Here is a 12,561-nt window from a genome sequence, read left to right as displayed (position 1 = left end):
CCGTCCAGGGTGTAAACTCGTGCCCTAAGTTTCCTGGGATAGGCTCTAGACCCCCCACAACCCTGTATACGGGATAAATCGGTATATAGATGATGAATGAGTGCGAGAGGCCGGTCTAGGTTCCAGGGGCGCTGGGCGGGGATGGTGGCGTGGCTCAAGAAGTAAATAATAATAATAATTTTCACGTCTAACCCACATTCCTAATAGAAAGCTAATGTTTTTTTTTTTTCTTGTTTTACATGATACTCAGTCAGTGGTACTGGATCACATCCTCCCTTTAATACCATTTCATCAGCTCCACCCCCAAATTAAATGGCATGCACTGCACTACCACGTTGTATTGAAAAGTTCAACACTGTGAAAAAGTTTATTTCCTTTTGTCATTTTTGGGGGATTATTTTTTCCAGATTCTCTCCCTAATTTAGTTGTATCAAATTCCCACCCATCAAACAGGCACTCCACCAGCAAGGCTACAACTACCACTAAAAGAAGGCTGAAGACTCTGACATGTTCTGAACCAACACATCTTTTTAAACGGCTCGCTTACGAACTGTTGGAAGTGGTGCAACACTCTTGGAGGATATTGCTATCCGCTCCTTCCACTTATGTGAGTGGCTTAGAGCCGCGATCGTGTGTTCCATCCCTCCCTTTTGAGAGAACTCGTCCAATCAGCTCTCTCCATAGGCTACAGCATCACCTGGATTGGCAGCCTATCCCTGTAATATTACCCCGAGAGTAATATTGATGACTACAGCTTACAGGTCATAAAAATCAAAGCCTTCCTTCTACCAGGAGATTTTAGAGCACCTTATGCTTCCATCTGCTGACAAGCTTTACGGAGATGCCGATTTTCTTTTCCAGTAAGACTTACATGTACCACAGTGCCAAAACTGCCACTAACTTCATTTCTGACCATGATATTACTGTGCTTGATTGGCCACCTGTTGCTCGAGAAACACCCAATCCAACAACACAGATGAGCTGAAGGCTACCTGGTCTTCATCAACCCCTTAGCAGTGCTACAGTCTGATCGCCTCATGCCATGCCGCATTGAGGCAGTAATTTGTGCTAAAGGAGCCCTGACCAAGATAATCCTATTTTGATTGATCTTAGGAAGTATTCTAATATTCTAACATGCTGGATTTTTTTTACTTTCATGCGGTGAAAGTCATAACTGTTAAAATTAAAACAGAAAAGGGATGGAAATATTTAAATTTAATTACAAAAGAAAATTAACTTTTTCATGATGGACTGTACCAGCCCCTGAAAAAGATGTTTTAGCACAAAATCGATCATTATATGCTTACTCATTGTAAATTCTTCTAGAGTTACAAAACGTGCATGGAAAAGAACAGACTGGCCTCGTCTACAGCAAGAAATATTTTTAACAGTCAGTCATTTTGTTTTTGGGGTCTGGAAGCATCTGCACCTTGACCAGTAAAGCACATGCTGACCTTCATATCTCAATATTAGCATTCATATTGTAATATTATATGTTCACACTCTTGTCTTATCGCTTCCTCTTCACCCTCCCCTGTCCAAACTTTGCATGAGAACACCACTATATAAGCGCTGAATGACCAACAGTAAATTAGAGAACTAAGTTTTGCACTTTCGTGTCTGGGTCACTTCTTTCCGAGTATGTTCACCTTGTAGAAGAAGGATAACTCCTCTTATAACTTAACAACAACTGGGTCCAACTGAACTAAACCCAACAATTATATACACGAGAAATCTATCCATCCATGATCCATCTTCTCCCCCTTAGACTTTAAGACAATCTAGACCCTGGAGGTGGTGCTTGGTGATCATGAATTCTTTTTCTCCATTACTTAACATACATTTAAAGGAGAAGTCAGCAATTCTATATAACGTTTAAGAAAGATTGAAATCAACAGACAAACAAATACACATCTTTTGCATTTCCAAGGCAACACTACTAAGGTTCCCCTGTCAGAAATTAGACAGAATCATGTTCACACAGGTAGGCTTTTTTTTTTTTTTTTTAATAATCTTATCCATGCCTCATAATGACAATAATAGACAGGTGGTTTTAATGTTATGGCTGATTGATATATAATTCACCATAATTTCATTTATGTTTTTAGGTTGCCTTAAATGGACTCCCTTTTGCCCTGTAAAAGTGCATTCAATATTACACTTAACATAAATGAATTAATAATGCATTCTTAAACTAATGCAGTAATAATTGAAGCAAGCATATAGGTCCAAGCATATAATTAAGGATTTGCTCCAAAAGCCTACAAGCCTACCCTCTGCATATTATTCCAAACCTTTGATGTCTGTTGCAGATCTACCTTATACTGCATGTCCTTCACATGGAAATTGCTCCACCTAGTGTAAATAAAAAAGGTAGTATACGGAAAAACCCAAAAAAAGACCAGTTTCCCCCGTTTTAATTTATTTATCATAAACAATAACTAATAAATACAATAACACACAGACAAAAAAATCAACACCACTCTCCTCTAGTCTTCCAATACATAATTAGGATTAACCACTAGGAAAGGGTCTTCCTCCATAACAGGCTCTTCTCCTTCATCTGCAACCTTCTTAAGGCCAGTTTTGGTCAACTCTATGATGATATGGTCCTGCAATATATATATATATTTTTTTTAAAAGTGTAAACATAAAATATTTAGTCACTGTAGGTGTTATCTTTACATGTACCTATTTGAATCCCAATGCCTCTTATGTACTGTAACTAGGTAATTCATGCAAATGTTATTCACAGCATACATTGTTAAGGTAGGGCTTTGTTCACAATGAGTAGTTTCAAAGAAACATTAGTAATGTTTTTCAAATGTTTAAGGCTATATTATAAAATGTTACTTACATGTAAGTAAAACATTTTAGCATTGACTATTTATGTAGTCCAATTCAAGTAAATTATGTATAGTATAGTACTTTTAACAATAGATAAAAGCAGCCATACATAAATAAAATAGGTTAAAACATGTATAGATATATATAAATAAAATAATTAATTAATTTAAAAAAAAAGTATACATTTATAGTTTTTCCCTAGCCAGCCAGAGGTGACAATGGTAAAGGGGGGAAAAAAATAATACTAATAAAGCATTAGGATGACCTGAATCATTTTTAAAAGTGAACCCATGCTTATCTGGGTGATACTGAATAGCGCAACCGTAAATAAATTGCTTTTTATAATCAATTGCAACTGTACAACAGGAAACACTTTTTTTCATGAACATACTGTAGTGCATGTGCATTTACTAGGTAGCACAAGTTATTTTATTTTTCAGTCAGATTAAATTAGAACTTGGCAGTGAAGATCTTTTTTAAAATATGCTTTTCCTTATACAAGTAATTTCCGATCTATTTTTTGATGATGCATTAAATGAAAAAGCCTTCGAAAAGTTACTTGGTTGAATATGAGGTTAATAAGAACACAATGCAGCACAAGTAGGATATTTTGAATCACGACATGCACATCCAATTTAGAAACTCTCTCAAACTTGATTGAGTTCAGAAGAACGATTAGGTAATGGGATTTAGACATTTGATATTATACGTTGCTTAAGGTTACACTCACATAATGAATCAGCCGATGCAATACTTTCTCAATAAGATTCTTCTTAGCAATGAGGTCAGCCTCAGTCTCAATCTCGCTCTCGATTTCCTTCAAGTACCAATTGACGAGCTCGCTCTTCTTTAGAGATGACTCTTCGTCCACTGGAGAGCAAAAGAAAGGAAATAAAAAGATATAATTCAACAATTTAAGCTCATTCTTATAATAATTAAAAAAAATTGTGATTTCAGCTTAAGAACAATCAACAGCCAGCTTCCAGTGGCCACAACCCAGCCAATCCACAGACAACCAGCTTCCAGTGTTGACAAACCAGTTCATCTAAAAAACAACCAGGTTGCAGTGGCCACAAAGCAGTTAAATATATCTAATAACCTGGTGGACATCTAATGCATCCCTTCAGTTGTCTAAGCTGTACAAGATCATATTGACTCACACTGCTCCATTTTCTGCATTTGCAGCACCAGCAGGTTGGAGATTCGCCGATAGTCTGCGAAAGACATGCGGAGGGCCGGTTTGGCTGGAGCTGCTGCCTTTTCCTGCTGCGCCACCTCACCAGTGTCCATGGCCTCCACTGCATCACCAGCAACACCATTCTGGCCCTCCATCTCCCCAGTCAACAGCTCGTTCTGATCTACACAGAAAGGGCACAAGTTGCACCATTAGCATGTTGGTGTTTACTGCACTGAATCCAAAATTCTTATTTAAATAAGGAATAGGACAATAATACGGTGATACAAGGAACGCCTACCATGCAGATCTTCATCTTGTTCCTGGTCAAAGTTGATATCAGGCGAGTCGACGCGAATGATCGACTTGTTCAGAAGTCGAAATGCTTCTTTTACATGTTTAGGTTGAACCTGGGGTGTTGAGAAGAGAGAAATGTTACAGGACAGTCATGAAAAGCAACATTTAAAACAGTTTTGAAAAAAAGGTAGGTGTTTTCTGAAATTTCTGAATAAATATATATATATATATATATATATATATATATATATATATATATATATATATATATATATATATATATATATAGTGGTGTTGGGGTTTTCATGAGCTGTATAACAATCATCTCAATTATGATAAATCATAATTTATCATGATTAAGATGATTGTTATACAGCTCATGAAAACCCCAACTCCACAATCTCAGAAAATTTGAATATTACATGCACTCAATAAAACAAGTATTGTACATAGATTGGGCCCCTTTTGCAGCAATTACTGCCTCAATGCGGCGTGGCATGTAAGCTATTAGCCTGTGGCACAGTAATCCCACGGTCATTTAACCAGGTTTTGGTGCTTTTGGCAGTGTGGGCAGGTGCCAGCTAGTCTGCAGAAGGAAGCATGAAGTGCTCCAAAATCTCCTGGTGGATGGCTGCATTGACCCTGGACATAATGAAGCACAGTGGACCAGCACAAGCAGATAAGATGGCTTTTTTTCTTTAGCCCAGGTAAGACGCTTTTGACGTTGGTCGTTCAGGAGAGGCTTGACAAGAGGAATACAACATTTGAAGCTCATGTCCAGGATCCGTCTGTGTGTGGTGGTTCTTGATATACCGACTCCAGCCTCAGTCCACTTCTTGTGAAAGTCCAACACTTTTCAATGGCCTTTTCCTGACAATCCTCTCCAGACTGCGGTCATCCCTGCTGCTTGTGCACCTTCTTCTTTCACACTTTTCCCTTCCACATAACTTTCTGTTAAAGTGCTTTGATACAGCACTTTGGGAATATCCAACATCTTACCTTTTGCAATTACCTTTTGAGGCTTTCCCTCCTTATGGAGGATGTCAATGATGGCTTATAGCACAACTGTCAGGTCAGCAGTCTTCCAATGATTGTGCTTCCTACTGAACCAGACAGAGACAACTTAAAGGCTCACGAACCCTTTGCAGGTGTTATGGCTTAATTAGCTGATTAGAGTGGGACACATTGAGCCTAGAATATTAAACCTTTTCTAATTTTCTGAGATAGTGGATTTGGGGTTTTCATGAACTGTAAGCCATAATCATCTCAATTATGACAAATGACAGCTTGAACTTTTGCACGATATTCTAATTTTCTATAGAAAAAAAAACACATAAAAAGCAACTGCCTGGAGTTTATCTGACCTCATCTGAGCAGTAGAGACGTGCCATGGCCTCGGACAAGCGCAGCATGCTCTCCAGCTGTCGCACCGTGATTCTCCAAGCTGATTTGGCCGTGCCGCCTCCGTCTCTCTGACGCAACCGCTTGTACTGCTCAACAACAAACTCCTGGGCCTCTGGGGTGATCTAAAAAAAGAAGAACAAGGAAAGAAAAAGAAAAAAAGGACACTACATTATAGTTAAGTCAATGCAAATCAGTGATGACTTGTCTATGAATTGTTGGACCCTCAAGACACCTTTGGCTGAAACTGTCTGGCGAACAGTATGTATCTCTGGATGTCTTCTGAAGCATAGACACGTTCTACTGACTCCACATTCCTGGCATGGAGGTCTACGATTCGCCTGGCTATAGCATAGTCAGTCACCTGAAAACACCAATATTATATAAGGGAAAATGCATAGTTTATGATAATTATTTTTATATGTACACTTTAAAACCATTAGCAAAAATTTTTTTTTTTCTTGGGCTTTTATATTAGGGTTTAAAACATTGCATTATTTGATCAAGTTGTCATAATGCTCCTATTTTTCTATCAGGCTGAGGACCAGCCCAAGCAGTGGGGTGTGGGGGTAGGGTCTTACCCAATAACCCAACTGTGGCGACCCAGCGGTGGCGAGGCTTCAATCCCCAACCTAGAATCCTTGTAACCCAGAGCCTTAACCGACTGAGCCACCACTGCCCCAAATACAGAATGGAAAAAAGAATCAACAAAGCTGTATTCAGTGTCACCTCATTGCATTCATCCACCAGAATGAAGAAGAGGTCAAATCTGGACATGATCGGCGCAGACATGTTGACGTTCTGCTTCAGAGACTTGGAGCGATTGTACCTGCCATCAATGGGATTCGCTGCTGCCAGGATAGACGTACGGGCATTCAAAGTAGCCTACGTACATACAGACACACAAAATTGGGTCATGTTCTTTTAAAAACTCCAGTGATTGCATCAAGAGAGTTCATCACCATACAGTCCAAAAAATATAAAATAAAGTCATTTTAATAAACGACTTTAAAGAAACTATTAAACTGGATAAATAGAACATTAAGGGCTGTGTTAAAAAAGACAAACAAGGCAAATAAGTAATTTAAATTCTAATGGGATTTAGAACTAATGGTTATATAATGTCATAGATGCTGTCTTTTGCTCCAGTCATATAATACATCACAACTTTTTTAGTTTTTCTAACATGAACACATTTTCTTTTCTAACATAACACTAACAACTGCATTTTTGTCTTAATTCTCGAAAAAAGACAAGGAAAAAATATATATAACAAAAGATGCTTGTGGTGGAACGGCTCTTCATAGTTCTCATTTTAAATCAGTTACTAAATTTGCTTTGTAGATGTAACACAACATTACCTATAAAACTAAAAATGTAGACTATAAACCGTATTCTTTACCAAACATTTTCTGTAGTTGCAATTAGCTTTAGTATTTTTCTTTAACAAAAGGTTCAAAAGTGTGTTTATTTTTCAGCAGTAACCTTTGAACTTTAGGGAAAACCTTTGTTGTATTGTGCAAACCTTCAGCTACTTCAGTCTACTGACAAACTTTTGAAAGGCAAAAGATGTATTTGCATCTTGACATCCTGGAACACCGTGCCATTTACAAATGTTTTTTTTTCCCCTGATCCGATACCTTGACTCCAGCCTTGGTGATGGAGATGGTCTGTTGCTCCATGGCTTCATGGATGGCCACTTGATCCTTCAAGTCCATTTTATCAAACTCATCAATACAGCAAACTCCCTGATATAGGAAGTAAAAAGGTTAAAGCATAGCCCAATGTTTAAAAAAAAAAAAAAAACAGAACTAGAGAGAAGCATCGTACTTACATTGTCAGCCAACATGAGGGCACCAGCTTCGATGACGAACTCGTGCGACTCCTCGTCTTTGACCACAGCAGCAGTGAGACCGGCAGCACTACTAGCTTTACCGCTTGTATACACAGCTCTGGGAACGAAGTCTTCAACATGCCTGAGAGAGAGTTAATAGTTATGCTATTTAACACTTTACTCAGAATTCCAGAGAAGTGTATTGTACTTACTTGAGAAACTGGCTTTTGGAAGTACTGGGATCACCAATAATGCAAACATTAATGTCTCCTCTTAGAGATGTTCCCTCCATGGTGGTCTTTGCGACACCACCGAAAAGCATGAGCAATATCCCACGCTTGATTTCATCATTCCCTACAACCAGTTTAATCCATCATATTCTGAACAAAAACATATCTTCAAACTTACAACCCTAGAAACCAGGGTCTTCTAAATTAAACCCATCTCTGTTAAATAGCTCACCTATACAGTCTGCGCACAGCAATAAAAAAATAAAAATAAAGGTTTGACAGAAATACAATAACCGTGTACTAAAACACACCATGGATGGTAGGGAAAAGGCTGGTGCACAGGTTGTGGTAAAGGTTCTTGTCTTGGCTCATCTCAAACACTTTCTCCCACTCCTGCACGGTCATCTGATTCTTCACACTCTCCGCACTCTGATCTTCCTGACGCAGCTCCTGCCCTCCAAACTGCACACACAATGTTTTAAACAAAGCCCTCTTCCTAAAAAACATGCACAGAATCTTATACCATTATATTGGAAATTCAAATGTTTCATAGAGAACACTAAGAACTAGTCCTCACCCTGGGGTTGGTTGCACCAACATGGTTGGCCAGAAAAGCAAGTCTATAGGACAGCTCTCGGACACCTAAGGCCTTTAAGCCTTGGATTCCATCAGCCTCAAAACCTTCCTTTCCAGTCACTCTGGTACTGGTCTCTGCCCTGGTGCCTGCAAGACATGCACACACATTTATAGGGAATAAAATTAACAATTCCATTGGGTTTATTCTGTGCAGAATATCTGCATTCAACCATCCATCCACCAACTAAACCCTACAGAACACCCACTGACCCAACCATCCATTAAAACCAAAAACCCACCCAATCCAAACAACCTGTCCAGCCAGACCCAACCAACCCTGCCCAACTACAAAACCAAATAATTTACCCATTCATTTATCCACCCAATCATCCATCCAACCAATCCATCCGCTTATCTAGCAACTAACAATTTCAAGATTTTCAAGTGTTATGAATTTGGGGGTTGAGTGAGTTAGGGGTAATGCTTTTTCAGTAATGGCACGCCACAGAGTCTGAAGATGCTCTTTTAAAGTCCTGTTTTGCTATGGAGACAGAATGCAAGACAGCATAGAACTCAGTCAGGTACACATAAAAATATTACTCCAATCCTCACCCGAGAGAGCCATGGCAGACACGTCTGGGACCACAATGAGAGTCCCGGTAAAGTCACAGCGGTCTCCGGCCTGTGCGGCCTCCACAGCCTCTGCTCTCAGGATCACCTCCACACTGCGTGGGATAGAGCCTCGGGGCAACTCCGCCTGAGTCTCCTGAATACGCACCTGAAACAAACACACAGTTCCCACAGTATCCACCCGATTCTGGTGCTTAGTTGGTAACGTTTCTTTGCGTTTCCCACTGCAAAGATTGGAGAAATATTCATGACATCTCATGTCACAAATATTTTCTCTACCTACCTTTTGGAAGTCGACAAAGCGTGATTTATTGGTGTCCAGCATGAACCTTCTTCGGTTGGCGCAGACAGGGTTCTTGCAGATGGTGGGCTGGGTATATTTGAATTGCTGCTCCACATCTTTAATGACAGACTGGCAGTCGAGGCAGAGGAAAGTACCGTTTACCAGCTCCGGGTGAACAGGGTGTGTACGTACCACTTGCCCGCTGATGCGCAGCAGGGTGCCGATACGTGCGGTCGAAAGCTCACGGATCCTGCAGAAAAGTGACACAATCGGCAAAGTAACCAAATCTTCTAGCTTGTGGAACATATTAAGGAAATCAGAGCCCATGATTGCGACGATGGTGGATTGTGCATGCTAACAAATACATACATTCATTCATTTATTCGATAGCAACCCATAAAACATGTACAGCACAATGTTCAGTCCTGTGTATTCCAAGAAATTGTTAAGTTTACTTTTGTCTTGAAGGAAAATCAGAAAACGCCACGTAGAACTCTTTGGATGGTGGGATGTTTCCATGGTCTCTGGCGAAGTGGCGCACTGCTCTACAAAGGAACGGGTACACCCTAAACAGAGAATACAAAATCAAAAATTAGGCTGTTCAATCCAGTTCTTCTCAAGCCTTAATTTAATTCAGGGGATTTATTTCTCCACCAGTATCAACCCCACTGTCAGGTTAATACTAAATCAGACTCACCTGTAGTACTCCTCTTGAATAGTGGTTGCCAGTTGTTGATTATAGCGTTCGATGTTGGTGAAGCTCACCGTCAGAGTGTTTCTCTCAGGTCGGATCAGCTCCTGAGCTTCTGCTAAATACAGCGGGTCGCCAGTTTTATCCTGAAACCTAAATATTAGAGTTATTAAAGAGCTTACAGTAGAACGACCATCCCAATGATACCAAGATCACCTTGGGGATCATATGTGAGCCATTTGAATAATCGCCAAATCACTCACGAGGCTGAGCGCTCATCGATTGAGACAGTAATACGAGATTCCAACATAACTAGACTTATGCTATTTTAGGAAGTCCCCATTAGTGGTGAGAAGTTTGGATCATTTTAGTGACTCAGTTCTTTGAATCTCGTTCATCAAAATAAACAAATCTTTTTTTTTTTTTTGGTCATTTAGTTCATTTCATTCTTTTGATCAGAAATAAAATAAAATGTTACATTTTCAATAAACAGACCCCCAACACGTCTACATACACAAATTTGGCTATAGTTCCAGTAATTACAATATTACAATTCAGCTAATGAGATATTATGATAAATAAAATGAGCAGCTCACCTCTCACATCTTCTGATCCAAGTCAAATGACTCAGACTAGAAGACTCAGGAGATGAAACTCATTTCTGTTTCCGGTATATAAGCTACGAAGGCTTTGCGATGCATTGCGTGCCAAGTAGAAAATGATTTGATCACTCCTTGAGACTACTCATTCTTCTGAGTCACATTAAAGACTTGTTCAAAAACTATGAATCGTTCATGAACGACCCATCACTGGTCCCCATCTTTTAGACTGTATTTTGTAGTGTCTTTGTCAGTAATGCATCAGAAATCTTCCATTCTATTGCCCAAAGACTATAAGACCACCACAGCAATCCAGGACCATTTGATTCTGGGCAATCATAAGTATTTTTGAGCTCATATGTGGAAGAAGTAAGAAAGCTTGTTCCTCTGAGTGTGTTTCTCTGCTGTGTTTTACAACATGAGTAGCAGTTTAAAATGCACTTGTTTAGCTTAATGGGTCTTAAAGTCTTGTCCTTGACCTTCGCCAGCAGGAAAGATGGCGGGTGAGAGGGAAGGGTTTCCAGTTTAAGGTTCCAGTGTTTGTTGACACACGTTATGAATTCCAGAGTTAATCAGTGAGCACATGAACTTTCCACATGAGTGAATATATGATGTCATAGGTGTTTCAAAATGCCAGTCAATGGGGTCAAACAATTAAACAATCATGTAGAAGTACCTTATACTTCTCACAGATGTTTCACACACATACGGCTAAACCTGATAATTATTGAATTCAAGTATTTCAACCAGGTCCCTTATCTCCTATGAAGGACAATCCTAATGTTTTAGTATACCAAGACATCTTGGGCGATGCTGTGCTCCCAACTTTGGGCCAACAGTTTGGAGAAGACTCTTTTCTATTTCAAAAACATGGTTTGATATGTTCGGTGTGTAAGAACGTGACTGGCCCGAACACAGAGCCCTGAGCTCAACCGCTTTGAGCACCTTTGGGAGATTGCGACCGAGGCCTTCTCGTCCAACATCAATGCTTGACCTCTTAAATGATCTACAGAATGAATGGGCACGAATTCCCACAGAAAATCATGTGGACAGCCTTCCAAGAAGAGTGGAAGCTGTTATAGCTGTAAATGGAGAACCAACGCCATATTGAATTGTACGTATATATATATATTGGATACAAGGACATTGGAGATTTGGACAAATACTTTTGTCCGAAATCATTTATTTTAACACATATCCCGAGTCATCTGTCTACAGAATCAACGTTTACCCGATTAGATTATTTGTATATCCTCATGAGACCCGGACTCTAATGTTGTGTACTGTACATTGCATAGCTGATAACTATAAAATCATAAATGTAATCAATGTCTGTGAAAAAAAGGCAAAATAATTATATTTTATAATTATACATCCTCATATGAGGATGGTGCAATAGACAATAAAGTTGAAAGAAAGCGGTCCATTGGGCAAGAACAAATTATAGACAAACATGGAGGAGAAAACTGCTCTGAACTTTGGTACATACTGGTAAATTACATATTGTATACACTATATAATCAGTTTTAGAAAGTAAAAATAAAAGTGCTATAAATAAAAACGACAGGTTACAACAACACAAAAAAAATAAATCCAACATTTGAGCAAGCACTATAGTTGGCCATTTCAATGGCAGACTTAAGGATCACGAGTGCCCTCTACTGGCCGACTAACGCCACTACAATCCTTCACGAACGCTTCGAGTGTCTCGAAATCGTGTTTGCTGTCGGAAAACATGACGTTAATCTGTTTAATCTGATTCTTTAGTCCAGAAGTGACTCATAACGAGCATGACTTACTCCTCCAGAAACTCCAGAAAGAGTTTTTGACATTTCTCGGCGAGGTCATCGCGCACATGCACGCCTGCGTTGGTGGTCTCTGCGGCGGGCTCCATGTCCAGCACCGGGGGCACGAGCGGAGACCCGCCGCTGTGCTAAATGAGCTCTCGTGCCGCACACCTGAGGTGAGCGCACGTGCACAGTGAACGTCACTGATTGGC

The 12,561-nt window shown here is 39.7% G+C and overlaps 1 protein-coding gene across 1 annotated transcript; it reads right to left on the bottom strand.

Annotated features, from left to right (window-relative positions):
* Nucleotides 1-2,382: 2,382 nt before the first annotated feature.
* Nucleotides 2,383-12,459, bottom strand: mcm6l (MCM6 minichromosome maintenance deficient 6, like). Its single transcript, XM_053486718.1, has 17 exons — nt 12,362-12,459; nt 9,970-10,116; nt 9,728-9,838; nt 9,273-9,522; nt 8,972-9,137; nt 8,361-8,506; nt 8,095-8,245; nt 7,766-7,907; nt 7,554-7,695; nt 7,360-7,467; nt 6,449-6,604; nt 5,955-6,083; nt 5,683-5,844; nt 4,323-4,431; nt 4,008-4,205; nt 3,578-3,717; nt 2,383-2,612 (listed from the first exon to the last, which is right to left on the bottom strand). Exons 1-17 carry the CDS (start codon nt 12,454-12,456, stop codon nt 2,490-2,492), a joined length of 2,475 nt encoding a protein of 824 aa, XP_053342693.1. The 5' UTR covers nt 12,457-12,459; the 3' UTR covers nt 2,383-2,489.
* Between the last annotated feature and the right edge of the window lie 102 nt (nt 12,460-12,561).

Source organism: Clarias gariepinus, chromosome 25 (assembly GCF_024256425.1).
Source record: "Clarias gariepinus isolate MV-2021 ecotype Netherlands chromosome 25, CGAR_prim_01v2, whole genome shotgun sequence".
NCBI classification, from domain to species: Eukaryota; Metazoa; Chordata; class Actinopteri; order Siluriformes; family Clariidae; genus Clarias; species Clarias gariepinus.
Note: the sequence above shows the minus strand (reverse complement) of the source record. Positions and strands in the feature narration are given on the sequence as shown.